This window comes from Pteropus medius, unplaced genomic scaffold (genome assembly GCF_902729225.1).
Source record: "Pteropus medius unplaced genomic scaffold, Ma_sr-lr_union100, whole genome shotgun sequence".
NCBI lineage: Eukaryota > Metazoa > Chordata > Mammalia > Chiroptera > Pteropodidae > Pteropus > Pteropus medius.
The window spans coordinates 68,692-83,300 of NW_024340647.1; the positions used below are offsets into that span (position 1 = coordinate 68,692).

The following is a 14,609-nucleotide window of genomic DNA, read 5'->3' on the forward strand; positions in this document are numbered from 1 at the left end:
AGCTCTGGCTAATTGTGGCAGAAAAGGAATTTATCAAAAGGACAGTAATTTAAAAATGGGCACAAGACTTGAATAGACAGTTCTCCAAAGAAGTAATACAAATGGCCAATAAGCACATGAAAAGATGTTACACATCACTGGTCATTAGGAAATCCAAATTAAAACCACAATGAGAGACCCCATCACACCCATTAGAACGGCTGTTGTCAAAGAGATAGACACTAATAAGGGTTGATGAGGATGTGGACCAACTGGCACCCTCATACACCGCTGGTGGGAATGTAAAATGGTGAAGCCACTGTGAAAAACAGTTTGGCAATTCCTCAAAACGTTAAACACAACTACAATATGACCCAGCAATTCAACTTCTAGGTATCTAACCAAGAGAATTAAAAACAAGTACTCAAACTCTTATACACAAAGTTCATAGCAGCATTATTCATAATAGCCAAAAGACAGAAACAACCCAGATGTCCACCAGTGGATGAACATGTAAACAAACTGTGGTGTGTACGTACAATGAAAAATTATCCAGCCAATAAAAGGAATGAAGTACTGATACACACCTACTTCAATGTGGATGAACCTTGAAAACGTTATTCTAGGCGAAAGAAGCTAATTACAAGAGGTCATATATTGTATGATTCCATTTATATGAAATATTCAGAATAGGTAAAATCTGCAGAAACAAAACAGATTTGCGGTACTCAGGGGCAGGAGGAGAATGAGGAGTAACTGCTTAATGGGCATAGGTTTCATTTTGGAACGATAAATATGTTGTAGAACTTAGATAAATCACAACGTTGTAAATGTACTAAATGCCACACATTGATTGATTTCATGTTATGAAAATTTTACCTCGATTTAAAAAAAAAGCGAGACAGTTGATCACAGGATCTTGGGGAGAGTTGGAGGGCCAGACTGGGTGCCTATGTGGCTAGAAATAGTGGCCCAAATTCTGCTGCAAGGCCAGTCTGGGTAGACTTCTGTGTCACTGCTGCCAGGCATGGGAACTGCAGAGCACACTCTGGCAACAGTGACACTGGAGCCACCTTTGTAACAACACCACCTCTGCTGTGGCACCTAAGGCTGAGCCTCTGACACCCCGGCCACCAGTTGCTGCCTCTCCCGTCAGCATTCCTTGTGCTACTGCAATGTGTGTCTCAGTGCTGCGGCAGAAGACGTGGCTTTGGGACCATCTCAGGGTTTGTGGGTGGAGGTGGCGGCGAGCAGGTCCTACCTGAAACATCCATTGCAACCCAGAGGTAAGGTAGCATAATGAGATGGTTCTCCATGTCGGTGCATACCAGAAGCATTGGCATCACCTGTGAACGTGTTGGAACTGCAAATTCTCAGCTGCCCCAAATCTAGTTCTGAAGATGAGGCATGCTATCTTGGTTTTAACAAGACCTCAAGCTACTTTGAATGCAGGCTCAGGTTCGGGAACCAGTGGCAGAGGCAAAGAGTTTGAGTCTGAAGTGAGACCACGTGAATCAGGCCAGGCTCCGCCATTTACTGTGTGTCTTCAGGTGAGCACCTTAACACCGAAGGGAACCAGTTGTCTCAATTTGTCCCAGTGTCAGCACTCGGAGTCACACATGCTGGGAAATCCCTCCATCCCAGGCAAACCAAAACAGTATCACTCTAAAACATGCCTCTTCCTCATTTCCTTCTGTAAAATAGGGATAATAAAATAACAAAACATTAAAGTATTTGGAACAATGACTGGCGAGGCTGGTCAACACTGATGAATGTTAGCTCAGCTGAGCTAGTGCCCTAATTTTTTTATTCCTACATCGACATTATACAGTCTAAACCTCATTTGTTAACTAAATGAATTTTAAATAAGTACAGTGCTTAAATCTGTGCCTGGCAGATAGTAAATGTTCAGTAATTCTTAGCTATTCTTATTTGTCTTCTTATTAGCTGTTAGCTAATATTATTTGGCCATAATTGAGTCTACCTTTCAAGGAACCATCAGAGCCAACAATTAGAACCATCCCAGCTATTCAAGCTAGCCCCAGAGAACCCTAAATATCAATACATTCAACCCCATCTAATGTTATTTCCTTCCTTCCCCAGTCTCCACCCTGAGAATCCATTCCCAGAGCACTTTGTCAGGTTTTCGCCAATACAAATTAGCAAAACCTCATATTTCTTTTGGTAATTCAATCCTCTTCCCAGATTTAAACTCATTGGCCCCCAGGGGCCTGCAGGGATCTGACTTGTTATTTTCAGCCTGGAAAAAATGAAGGTTGGTGGGGTAGGGGCACACAAGGGGACTCCTTCAGGGCAAGGGCATTGCAAGGTGTATTACTTAAGGAAATGGTAGCTGCTGGCCATGGTCGCACATGTACAATGGGGGCACCGTGAGCCCAGGCTGAGCGAGGCCCTGCCACCTGCAGCACATGGCTTCCCAGCTCACCCAGGGTGTTGGCACTCAGGTGGCCAACTCAGGAAGTAGGAGAGTGGACAGTCACTCAGAAGAAGCTATAGGTGTGGAAGTGATGCACATCCCGCTCACCCATTGCCACTGCCACCCCTCAGCCACACAGCACACTGACTGCAAGAGAGGCTGCGAATCTCTACCTATATGTATGCCCAGGACGAAAGGGATAGGAGTCTGGCAAAAAACTAATGAGGTTCTGCCATCAGGACCTTCAAAATGACCGAGAGGGGTCATTTTGACTGGCAAGGGAGGCTCTGTGGAGGTGGGGGGTACCTAAGTCCTCTCCTCTCCACTCCCCACTCTTTCCCAATTAGAGGCCCAGTGAAAGCATGAAGCCACCTGATGGTGTGATTTTATAACCACTGATCAAGCTTTAAGTTTGATTTACTCTCAGCCTTGTAGCTGCAAGATATGAAAATTCTCTGGTTTACTAACCAAGCCTTGCGCTGAGAATTTGTCCTTCGAGCTTGTCTTTCTTTCCTTTAAGCTGTTTAGTGTCATTAGCAGAACACCCTGCCCAACAGCCCTTGACTTCAGACTCATTTTTATATTCTTCCATGGCAGGAGCCACCAGGTCCCCGAAGCTTTGCTTTTGATGGGCAGTTTGTTCTGGGGGACCACAAGATTAGCAGCCTCACCATAGCACGCCATGGGCTGCTGCTGTCCTGTTTCTTAATACTAGCTGGATTTTCCCTGCCCTCTGACCAGTTTCCAGTCTTACATCGGCCTCCCTTTCCCTTAGGATTTCTTGCTCCATCCACTCCTAGCTGTATTTTTGTACCAATTGAGGTTCTTAGTTTTAAGAAACAGAAACTGATTCTGGCAACTCTAAGCAGAAAAGGAATTTATCGAAGATACTGGAGGATCAGATCTGAAAGAGACCCACCGCCTCTGCTGGACACAGACATCACGGTTGGCACTACCAGTGTGGGATGGAGGTGCTACCACCTTTGAAAGCTGGCACTGCCACCATCGTGCGCTGAGACGCGCTTCTTCACTCGGCAGCTTTAATTCAAAGTCAGGCGTGTAGGTCTCATTGGAGAGACCAAGTAATGTGCCCAGCTGTAAGGGAGGCTGGGAAAAGGAGGCAGAAAGGGGCATTTTAAGCTTCTTTCATGGCAGGCAGGTTCTGTCTCGAAGCTGGGGATACCTCTAACACAGGAAAGGGGCTCAGGTGTGGAGTGATCAAAGGAATGACTCACATTTACTGCAAGAAGCCACGTGGTGCATCTAGGGTTCTGGCCTGCAATGCTGGCCTTGTCGGCCGCATGCTCTAACCAAGGGCCTCACCAGCCACTGGGTTCTGTGCAGGGAGGAGTAGGTAATGGAGCAGCCGTATGCAAAGGCAGCATGGCCTGGAGGCACTGGTAGAACCAGGCTCTGCTGGTAGCTGAACCCCCCAAGTGTCTTCAAGTAAGTTCTCTAACTTCTTGGAACACTGTAGTGATTGCAAGGCAGGGGAATGAGATCTCATCGCCCCTCTCAACTTGTTCTCCATGTGACCCTGAATGCATACAGTAGCCTTTCCATTAAATGGGGGTACTATTAGCATCTTCTCGTAAGGTTGTCATGAGGATTAAATGAGATGATGGGTGTAAAGTCTGTAGCACAATGCGTGGCAAATTGTCAGAATTCAGTAACTGTTAGGTGCTGGTTGCAATCTTTAATATTAGGGATGATACAATGACCCCTTCCTTTCTTCATGGTAGCTCTATGAAAATAAGTGAACTGCTTTACGTCCATCTGATAAATTCAGGGTGGTCGTGTCTGTGTCAGCTCAGGGAACTCTGAGGACCTGTCATTAGATATGTCCACCCTCTTCTGCTTCTCTTTTTCTATTTTTGTCCTTCTATCCACTTTGCCTCTCTGTTTTGGTCTTCTGCTTTCTTCCCACCTGATTGCTGACCTCTCTTGTTTTTATATCATCTGCTCTCACTCATTATGACTGCCATTCATTAACTGTCCTACCTGTGTTTCATGCAGTCAAGCGCTCACAGCCTGGGGGATGCCCAAGGGTGTGTCCCTCAGGAAATCTGTGTGTGGGTCTTTGTGGGGGATGAATATGGAGAAAGACCTCCACCCCACTTCCCAGCACTTGGCTCCTGTGATGGTTAATTTTATGTGTTACCAGACTCTTGGACATGGTTTGCCATTAATGAACTTCCCAGACACTCCACCAGCCCTTCATGAGAACTGGCCCCATTTGCCAACCTGGTAACCATCGAATGGCTTTTCCCACACAACCCAAAGACTAGTCTCATGATTAAGGCCTCTTGAGGTTTTTTTTTTTCCCTTTTTCTAGTTTTAGGAGACAGTGATGATATATACCCCAAAGGGAACGACAAGCTTATTTGGATGCTGGGCCTTCTACCTTGGGCATAGCAGGCTTTTTGTAAGTGCCCACACACTGTTGCCCTGCATGGTGGATGTGAGTGTGGTTTTCTGTCAACTTTGAACATTGCAAATGTGAAAGTAACCACAAGTATAAATATGTGCTAAAGGAACAGACAGAAAGCCAGACGACAGGGAAGTGCATGTGTTTACCTGGGTGCACAGGTGTTTGTTTAACATGTTCTTGAGCAGATGAATCCAGGTCATGAATGGAAGGGAAGGGCTAAGGGTAGAGATGCAGAATCACCAACTTCCTCCCAACTAAACACTTGATCTGGATTATCAGTGTCTCAAGGACATAGTTGCTGGTCTAACCACGGCAAGCAGGTGCTCTCGGCGACTGTACTACAGAAAGTCTGGGGAACAGAAAAAGAAAGGTCACATTCATTACTGTCGTGATGATGACCAGAGAATCAGGAAGAAAGGGGTAGGCTCCAGGAGGGGCCTCTAAGTCACAAGGGAAACTCTGGGATCTGATCCAAACCCATGGAATTGATTAATGGCGTTCCATTCATATATTCAGCAGACATCGACTGAGCATCTGCTAAATGCCGGGCCCTGGGCATGTGGCAGGGATACAGCAGTGAGTAGGATTCTCCTCCGCCTCCCACGGGTGTAGAGCTGTTCTCTACCGTGGTAAACGCCGAAGGAGCCCAGAAACAAGACAGCCTGCCAGGGACTGGTGCACAGACGGCTACATTGCTTCACTTCTCAGCCCTCCCTTGAATCGAGTCCAACTGATTCTTGACTCTCCAACCGAGAGAAGGCAGTAGGGTGTCTCCACCCTGGCCCAGGCTGGCTGCCCACCGGATTTCTCACTCAGTGTTCTGGCCATTTCCGATGCAGCCGGCCCAGGGGCTTAGCCCAGAGGCAGCTGTGGGGCATGGGTCTGGCAGGCAGGCAGCTGGAGAACACTTGAGAATTAACCCCAACCAGGAGTGCGTGTCTCCTCAGAGGACTCGAGGATCATGGACATCCTCCCTATTTATGGTACCATCCCCAAAATTCTAGGGACTGGGAGACGGGGTTGATAATCACTGTGTGGGTCTGACAGAAACAGTAGAGCACCCTCCTCACTCTTGGGGGTTTCGTCAGCCCCATGGTTCCCTGAGGATGGAGAAGGGCCCTCTGGAGCCTGAGCTCAGCCCTAGATCGGTGGGTCCTGGGGTCCTCTTGGGGGACACTGTCTGCCTCAGAGCTGAGGAGTGGGTAAGGGCCAGCCAGGAAGCAAGTGGGGCCCCTGTGTGTTTGGCCTTTCCTCCTGCATCTTGCTTCTCTCTCTCCTCTCGCTCTCTTGCTGTCTTTGCAGATTTAGACATGGCTGGTGATTCTAAGCCCAGCCCTGCCCAACCAGGCCAGAAGAGGCAGCGAGGCACAGCCATCTGCTTGTGAGTCTGCTGGGGAGGGAGGCTGGTCCTCAGCTTGTTTGGGGCCCTGGATTCCCCTGGGTCAGAATGTGGGCACCAGCTCGGGCTGCCTGTCCTACTCACTGTGGCACCTGAGAAGGTCTCTTCTCCTTTGGCCCCAGGTTTTGTCTGTAAACTGAGGGAGTCGACCCAGCTCATTCCAAGACCCCTTCACACTGATGTAACCCAGCCACCATTCTGCTGGCAGAAGAGGGTGTCCCCTCCTCCCACCTGGAGCCAGGGGGTCTGGTCCTCCCAGGGAAGCCTCACCCATGGGACACTTGAGGGGCTTTTTCCAAGAATATATTGGGAAGCAGCAAATGGGAACCTTTCTGGATGAAATATTGCCCCTAATCTGGGAAGCTTAAAAAAGTTTTCAATAAACTTTTAGACATTTTCAGAAAGGAGTTCACCAACCTCTGCCAGCCAACGTGCCGTTTTCACAGGCATAATGAGGGTGTGTGTGAACACAGTGGCTCTTTGGTCCCTTGGCTGGGCATTCATGATAGTGGAGCTCAACTCTGGGGCCCCTTTGTGGGCATTTGAGTGATTTCTGTCTTGCGGGTGGGGGGAGCCAGTAGCAGGTGGTTTCTCTTAGAAACAGCACCGTGTAAACACAAACAGCCTGGTGCTGAAGGTTCCGGTTTCTTTTGGATTTTGCTCTAGCTCATGTCCCAGGAAGTGGGATAGTAGGGCTGGGAGGGTTGGGGGAGGGGGGGTGCTGCTCTGACAAGTCTCTGCCCCTCCAGGTTGAACTTGAGAAAGATCAGGTCAAATCTCTCCCCACCAGCAGCAGCCTAAGTGTCTGAGGCAGCTCGTGAGAGCCGGCACGGGTGGCTTTTTCACTACTTTTGTTTCAGGCTATGCGTAGATGTGTCCTCATGGATAACTCATAATTTTTTAAACTCGCATTTCTTTAGCGGTGCGGAACTGCATTGCAGTGTATGGGTTGGCTGTCTCACGTATAAAACTTTTATCTAGAGGTGTCTGTTGATACAGTTTGGTAATTATCTGTCTGATGGGAGGTAAGCTGTAATCTCCCATAGTTCTCTCATGTGGTTTTTAACATGGCCTCTTTGGAGGCTGAGTGAACCCCTTACGCAGTTCTTCAGTTCCAGTCACCGTTTCAGATTTCATTTTCCGTCCATCACCACCCCGTGCCCAGCAGACTCAGACCCAGTCTTGTTGGCCCTCTGAGAGGGATGGGTGTGGGTACAGGGAAGCAACCGGGAATGACGGCAGCCGTGCAGCCAAGGCTCACACTCCCTTTAGAGAGGCCCCATCTTTCAAGGCCTGGGGCAAGGGTGGAGTCCTTAAGACTCCAGTGTCTGCAGGGAACTCCAGTGGAGAGAATGAAGCACTTCCCTGGATGCTCAGGTAGCGTGGGTTTGGGACAGGAGTGGGTGGGTAGCTATGGCTCCGACTCCTTGGATTGGGCAGAGGAGGGACAGGTTGGGGATGGGGTTTGGTGGCCACTGAGCTGCTGGATGAACTACCTCTTCATGAGAACTGGTCAAGTCCAGGCTACGTGATTTGGGCCTCAAAATAGAATTCGCCAACCTAGAGGGAAAAGTTTGTGGTAGAAGGATTGCCCCAGGTCTCCTACCCCTGCCCCTAACCCCTACCCTTGCCCCTGGCACTGAGGACATTTGAGGAAGTGGCTTGACCTCTGCGCATGGGGCCATTCCGAAGGGGCATTTTATTTATTTATTTATTTATTTATGGGAAGCCCCAGCTTTGCAGGCTGTAACCATTAGCCCTGATCAGGGGGACTGATGCGGCTTCGTACCCGCGACCAGACTGCTGCCTCCTAGGGTGAAAGGGGCAAGGCCGTAAGCCCAGGACACAGGCGTTAGCCCTGGCTGATGACAAAGGCAGGGGTCGGGGGAAGGGAGGCAGCAGGGAGGCCCCCCAGGCCCAGAGGGACCCTTGTCTGCAGCGAGCACTGCTGTAGCGGTACATGCGGCTAAATCCCTGTCCCAATTTGAGAAGCCTCCAAATCTGTGCTCAGCAGTTAGTGTAATAACATTCCTTTTCTATTACATTACCATTCATTTTGGGCTACTTTAAAATGTCATTTTAGGAAAAAATGCAAGAAAGGAAAAAATTGGAGTTTGCGATTGCATTGGCCGGGAATCGAACCCGGGCCTCCCGCGTGGCAGGCGAGAATTCTACCACTGAACCACCAATGCTACGGCGAAAATCGCTTGCTTTCGGCAGCTCAGGTGGTCGGCTACCGGCCCTGAGCCCTGACAGATCTTTACTGGTCTTGACCCTGTCGGGAAGAGGGGCCCCCGGCCAGCCGGAGGGGTCCCAGACAAGCGAGAATTATCCTCTCGGCGATGATGTTCAGATGGCGCTTGTCACCTTGAGTTTTGTCCCGGCTGAGTCATTCCTGGCCGTCAGGGGGCTGCTTGTTTACTACACCGCGCCAGGAACCCAGGCCCCGACCCCGCAGCGCCGAGGGTGGGTACGCGCCCTCCCCGCGTTCAGCGAGCTTGCTTTTCTTTCTCCCTGCCTTCCACCGCCGGAGTCAGCATGCCTGAGGTTCCTGGGCCACCCACCCAGGCTGCCTGAAGCCAGAAAGTAGGGGTGGGGGTGCCCAGAAATCTCACCCGCAGGCCTGGAGATCCCGCAGGATGAAGGGGAAGGGGCCCCCGAATGTTCTCCATTCCGCCTCCGTGGTCCCCCAAAGACACCGACCCTCGTCGGCAGGGCCTGAGCTGGGTCGTGGACCCCTTGCCTAAGAACCACAGTATCAGAAAGTTGTTTCAGAAACTGCTGCCCTCAGCATATCACACCACCCTTCCCCCTCAATTCATTACCCGCCTCAGCCCTAGGTGGCACCTGAAGCTCTTGCAGTTGTGTCTCCTGGGGTCATTTTGCCCAGGCCTGAACCCGGTTGTCTCTTTCCACCGGTATCCCCATCCCTCCTGAGTACCAGTTCCCTGGAGGTGATGGTGCATGAGAGAAGTGCGTGCGGCCGAGCAGTGGGGGTCTGGGTCCCTCCAAGGCCCTCCTCTCTTCCGGGGCCAGGAGCAAAGGGCAAGGTGCTTGGCCACACCGCTAACACTGCCTAACTGGCCCTGACAGTGCTGGGCCCTGCATCCTGGGAATTCCCATGTGAGGATTAAAGGCTCTCAAACCCCTACCATGGCTTTGGGCTCTCACTTAACTCTTCCCTTTTATCTTTTGCCAGACTAAGATCGAGAACATCAGCAGTGCCTGGGGCGGGCAGAGGAGCCTTTGGAGGGCCTGGCTCTGCTTGATCAGAAGCCTGTGGGAAATTGTCCTGCTTCTGCCACCTGGAAGGTGCCCCTTATTAGAGGCCCACCATGGGGAAGCTAGTTTGCTATGGTCTCTCAAAGTTACCTTGGTCAAGCCCCTAGGGGCTCTTCCAGTGGAGAATACTGGGGTTCTAAGGAAAAGCCGCATCCCTGTTTCCCCAAGTTAATCTGTGCTCTGGGCAAGGACTCAGGCCCTGGACAGTGACTCCACCATTTGTCTCTGCCACAGCTGCAGTAACTATGACCTTGACTACAAGCTGTACAGGTGAGTGGGTCCTGCCTCCTTGGTCCTCTGGACAAACAGGTGTGGCTAGTTGGCCTCCTTCTCTGTCCTGTCCCATAGGGTGTATGAATACCAGAGGATACCTCCACCACTCATCAACCACACTCCAGTCAAGATCCAGAGGACCTACCTGGGCACGTGGGTCAAAAGCAGCTTCAGTCCCCGCAAGGCCCCCAGGCATAGCCACCTGCCCCCAGGGGAGATAAAGTGTGAGTGAAAGGGCACAGCCCTCACCTGCAGAGGAGCTGGGCATCCCTTAGCAGTCGGGGCAGGCCTGAGAGTCCTGGCGGCACTGCCCTCTGGTGGAGCACCAACTCTGGGCCCTCTCCCAACAGACTGAGGAGCTGCCCTCCATTAGAGGGGAGCTGAACCACATGGAAGCCCAGGTGACACCTTTTGGAGAATCTCGAGCGCATGGACGAGCAGAGGGACCAGCTTCCAGTTCGGGCACCCCGCACTCTTAGTGGGCTCCAGCTTTTCCCACTCTCGAAGGTGACAGCAGCACCTGGAGCCCTGCCTTGGGCTTTCCCTGTCTGCAGGGCTCCCCCTGACACACAAACACTCCCTATGGTTTCTCCCGTGGCTTGAAGATCCTGTGGCTTCTAGGTTGTCCTTTGACCCTCACCCACTCAGTAGCTATCTGGAGCCTGATAAGTGTCTCAATCCAAGCCTATCTTGTCCTCTCAAGCCCTAACACCCTAGATCAGTGCTGGGCATCGAGTGGCCTCTCTGGGGTCAGCTGGGGCTTCCAAACTCAACCATTAACTGGTGACTCTCCCTGCACAGGTACAGAGGACAGTGAAGAGAACAGGGGCCCTGAAAGTAAGGGTTCCTCATGCAGAACTACTGAACCGCGGCAGGAGCCCAGGAGCCAGAGGGCCCATCCAGAGGCAGACAGCTCCAAGGAGAGTAGAGACTTGGAGGAGGCAGTGAGCAGCCTGGCGCCTCCTGCCATCCTCGCCTTCCCTACATTTGGGTCCTGAGGCCTCCCTATGAGCACCGGACGGACTCAGGTTCGTGCGGGAGTCCAACAGCGGTGGTTGGGAGGAGGCATGACATCCACCGCGGACAATGCCCATAAGATAAGCCGTACCCTTTTTATGCCCCATCAACTCAGGCTTGGTTGGCTCAGCTGAGCCGGTTTGGGCTGAAATCCCATCCCCTCCTGGAAGAGTGGGTGGGCTACTTTGAGTAGTGTAGAGGGAATGTCACACGTATGCCTCATGGTCCTAGACTCCTTGCCTAAGAACCACTAAGAAAGGTTGTTAAAACCCCAATTTCTGCCCTTTTCCTGCTTGCTGCCCCAGGGTCTTTAGGCTGTCTACATGGTACCATGCTCCCCAGAAAAGCTGTAGAAAATGTACCTTCCTGGATGGAGACTATCCAAACCTGGATCTGACAATAGCACTTTGTGCAGCATTAAAGAGCCCGAACGTTCCCTGCCCTACCATATCCTCCTCCTCTCCTACTGGTGGTCCCTGAGGAGGGCCAAGCCCCACCGCTGTTTGGGCCATCTCAGCAAAGCTGGGGCTGCTGGGGAGTTGGCAGTGGTGAGCTTCCTTTCTTCCACCTGCCCAGCTCTGCCCCTTGGCCTGCTAAGCTCAAAAGGGTTCTTTACTGCTGCCCAGGCCTGAGTCACATCCGAGACGTCTGGGTTAGATGGAGAGAATGCTCTTTTGTCTGATGGTTCTGGGTTCCCAGATTTCAAGAAGAATCTAGAGTAGCACTGAGCTGCCAAAGCTGCAAAGAGAAGTAAGGGTTGGGGGAGAGGACAGCCCTCCCTTTCCTAGCCATACCATCTCTCAGCCCCCTTGGCTAGAGTCCTGCTTTTTTTCCCTACAGGTGAAGAATCATGCATTGGACCAGGAGGGCAGCCAGTAGGTTGGAACCTCTCCAGACGCATCTGCTCCAGGTACCTTCCCGAGTGGCTCCCTTCTTTGCCTTGTGTGGTCTTTTCAAGGCCTCCTGGTAGCACCTAACTGGAGGCACCCATCCTGGAGCAAGGGCAATGGGAGTGGAGGCACAGCTCAGCCAAACCAGCTGGGAAGCCTCCCTGTAATGGTGGCTTTAGCTTTGGAGGCAGTGTTTCCAGACAATAGTCCCGGGGCTGGCAGGAGTGAGGAGGAGGCCTGCAACCACCAGCACCAGCTCACCATGCTCATGCAGCTGAAACTGTTTGGCAAGGGGCAGCTGGACAGGGCCGCCAGGAGCACCATCGGCCCTCTGATCGCAGGTACTGTTTCAGCTGCTCTTCTCCTCTCGCAAGGTCCCACCAGTCCCGTCTGGGTGTGAAGCATCCCCCAGCATTGGGACCAGCTTTCTCCAGCTACAGTGTACAGGAAACAGTCTACTGTCCCCCTGCCTGAAACTGAGCTTTAACATCTTCAGCATGTGCCCCACATAACCCCTTTTGGTTCCAGATGCCCCATCCATCCTACAAAATCATCCTTCAGAATGAGGGTATCATTTTCATGTTATGTTTTTATCTTGTCTCTTGATGGTATGAGTTTGTAGTTCAGGTCTGCTCTGGAAATATGTTATGTCAAAAGGGGAAAAATAAAATTTGTATTTCTTTTCTCTGGGTGGGGGTTCTTAGCATGGTCTCTGAGCCTTTTTGGCTCTTGGGCTGCCCCAAGCTAGCCCTTCAGAGAGAAGCTGTGCAGGCCCAAGACACCCAAGTTCAGAAGTTCATTCCAGACTGGGGCACAGAAAGACCAGGCTGCCCTGCCTTCCTCTAAGATACCTTCTCCAGGTAGCTAAGTACAAATCCATGGGGTTAAAGAAGATCCCACCCTTGTGGTCAGCCAGCCAGGGCAGCTCTGCCCTATAGAATGGCCAGGATGCGTCTGGATTCCCAACATGCAGCAGCTCTCTCTTGGCAGTTCATCTGCTCTCCTAAGAGACAAAACTGGGTAAGAGACATCAGTTAATGAAGCCAGCCCAGGTCCCCACTTTTTGAGCGGCAGTGGAAGCCTCTGGCTATGTTGCTGTGCACATGGCCAAGGAAGGATGAGATATGGCTTCCACCAAGAGCCAAACCCTTTCCAGCTACCCAACCTTGAGCTATGGTCTTGCCCAACACAAAACCAGGGATAGGGGTGGAACCAGAATGTTCCTGGGGCAAAAAAACTCCCCACTCCTGTCACACCTCAGCACTGGTCCTCACTCTGGCACTTGAGGGGCAGCAGCTTCTCTTCCGAAGCACATTTCCCTACATCACCCCCTGCAGCTCCTTCCATGTCAGCCGGTCTCTGGTGCTCACCTTAGGCTAAGGGACAGGACACATTTAAGACAATGCTATCCCTAGCTCTTGACACCGGGAGTCCAAGAACACACTACCCAGCTCAAAGAGGAGCCTTGCCCTTTTAAATCCTGTACCAAGAACCACAATAGAAGCCTTTTTCAGATATAAAAAAGTTTTTGTTTTGTTTTAGCTTAGATATAAGGCTTTAGGCACAGCCCCCTTGTCCATTCTCTCAAAAGCAGCCCAATTATACAGGAGGGAGTCAATAGCTGGCTTGTATAGGGTCCAACCCTTACAAGACAATAGTAGCTCCGGGTTCCGTTTTTCAGGTAAGTTCAGCTGAAGTCCCTTCCAACTTGGGAGTTACTGCCTTCGCAGGTTTCTTCAACTGGGCTGGAGCCAGCTCAAATAGAAAAGTATATTAAAGGAACGATTTGTACAATGTCGTTTCAACACAGCTGTCGAGTGCATCAGTTCTGCGCGCGCCTTCCCAGATCCTCTCGTGTTCCGAATTCTCAGGGTGGCGCAGTCCGGAAGCCGATGGCGCGGGTCCTTTCGGGGATGGCGGCAGCACAATCCTCGGTGTCCGTCATTGCTCCCTCTTCTGGTTCAGTGCGAGGCAGCGGCGCCCCTTCGGCGGGCAGCCCGCACCAAGCACTGCTGCAGTACGGGGTAGAGGCGCTGACAGCCCTCAAGGCCCATGCGCACAGCCTCTGCCCAGCTCTCGGTCGGGCCACCCTCCCCGCTGCCCAGCAGTCCGGCCACCTGGTTGAGAACTGGCATGAGCGCCACGGTGAGGCCAGCGGCGGCGCGCTCCTCCTCGAGCCGCGTGGGGTCCAGCAGCCAGGTGGGCGCGAGCCCCGGCGCGCGACTTAGGCCGCAGCCCACCACCAGGTCGTACATCTCGACGCCCGCGTCGGCCAGGGCGAGCGCGGCGGCCGTGAGCGCGGCCGCCAACGCCGAGCCGCCGTCCTCAAGCAGCAGCGCCGACACCTCGAGCTGCGCGCGCGGGTAGCGACCCAGGCGCACGGCCGGCTCGAGCGCTTCCTGCAGGGCCAGCGCCAGCTCGCGTTCCTCGCCGCCGCCCGGGGGCGCGCGGCGCCGGCGGCCCGCGAAAGGCGCGCGACGGAAGTCGCAGAGCAGGCGCCCCCGCAGCGCGGCAGGGGCCTCACCGCCCGCTCCCGCCGGGCCGCTGCTACGCTCGCCGCCCTCGGCCTGGCGCGGGCCGGACACGGCGCACAACACCTTGGTGCCTCCCGCCTCCAGGTAGGCCGAGCCCTTGGCTTGGCTCAGCAGCCCGGCGCGTGCGTACACGGGCCGCAGCCGCGTCGGGTCTCGGGATGCGGGCGCCTCGTCCTCGTCCGCCGTGTACAGCTGCGGCGGCTGCGACTCCTCCGGCCCACGGATGCGGCGGTGGTCCCCGGGCATGGCGGCGCCTCGCTTGCGAGCCGCTTCCGCCGCGCGCCCTCGCGAGGGCTGTCGGGATAGTGGCAGACGCCGCCGAACTGCCCCCTACCGTCTTGGAGGGAGAATGGCGAGCGTTGCACAA

At 52.8% G+C, this 14,609-nt stretch overlaps 1 protein-coding gene, 2 long non-coding RNA genes and 1 other non-coding gene across 5 annotated transcripts; 1 reads left to right on the forward strand and 3 right to left on the reverse strand.

Moving 5' to 3' along the window:
• Nucleotides 1-4,978: 4,978 nt before the first annotated feature.
• On the reverse strand, nt 4,979-9,485 carry LOC120600425 (uncharacterized). The gene is made up of 3 exons (XR_005652280.1): nt 9,094-9,485; nt 8,862-8,989; nt 4,979-5,196 (listed from the first exon to the last, which is right to left on the reverse strand). It is a non-coding gene; the product is annotated as an uncharacterized LOC120600425 (long non-coding RNA).
• Nucleotides 8,368-8,438, reverse strand: TRNAG-GCC (transfer RNA glycine (anticodon GCC)). Its single transcript has one exon. It is a non-coding gene; the product is annotated as a tRNA-Gly (tRNA).
• Nucleotides 8,457-12,391, forward strand: LOC120599750 (uncharacterized). 2 transcript variants are annotated; one of them, XR_005652046.1, is made up of 4 exons: nt 8,457-8,712; nt 9,446-10,025; nt 10,603-10,829; nt 11,659-12,391. It is a non-coding gene; the product is annotated as an uncharacterized LOC120599750 (long non-coding RNA). The 2 variants fall into 2 exon arrangements; XR_005652138.1 differs by lacking the exon at nt 11,659-12,391 and adding an exon at nt 11,445-11,560.
• Nucleotides 12,392-13,214: 823 nt separating this feature from the next.
• On the reverse strand, nt 13,215-14,543 carry EXOSC6 (exosome component 6). The gene has a single exon (XM_039857609.1). The coding sequence runs from the start codon at nt 14,486-14,488 to the stop codon at nt 13,670-13,672; it is 819 nt and encodes a 272-aa protein (XP_039713543.1). The 5' UTR covers nt 14,489-14,543; the 3' UTR covers nt 13,215-13,669.
• Nucleotides 14,544-14,609: the final 66 nt, after the last annotated feature.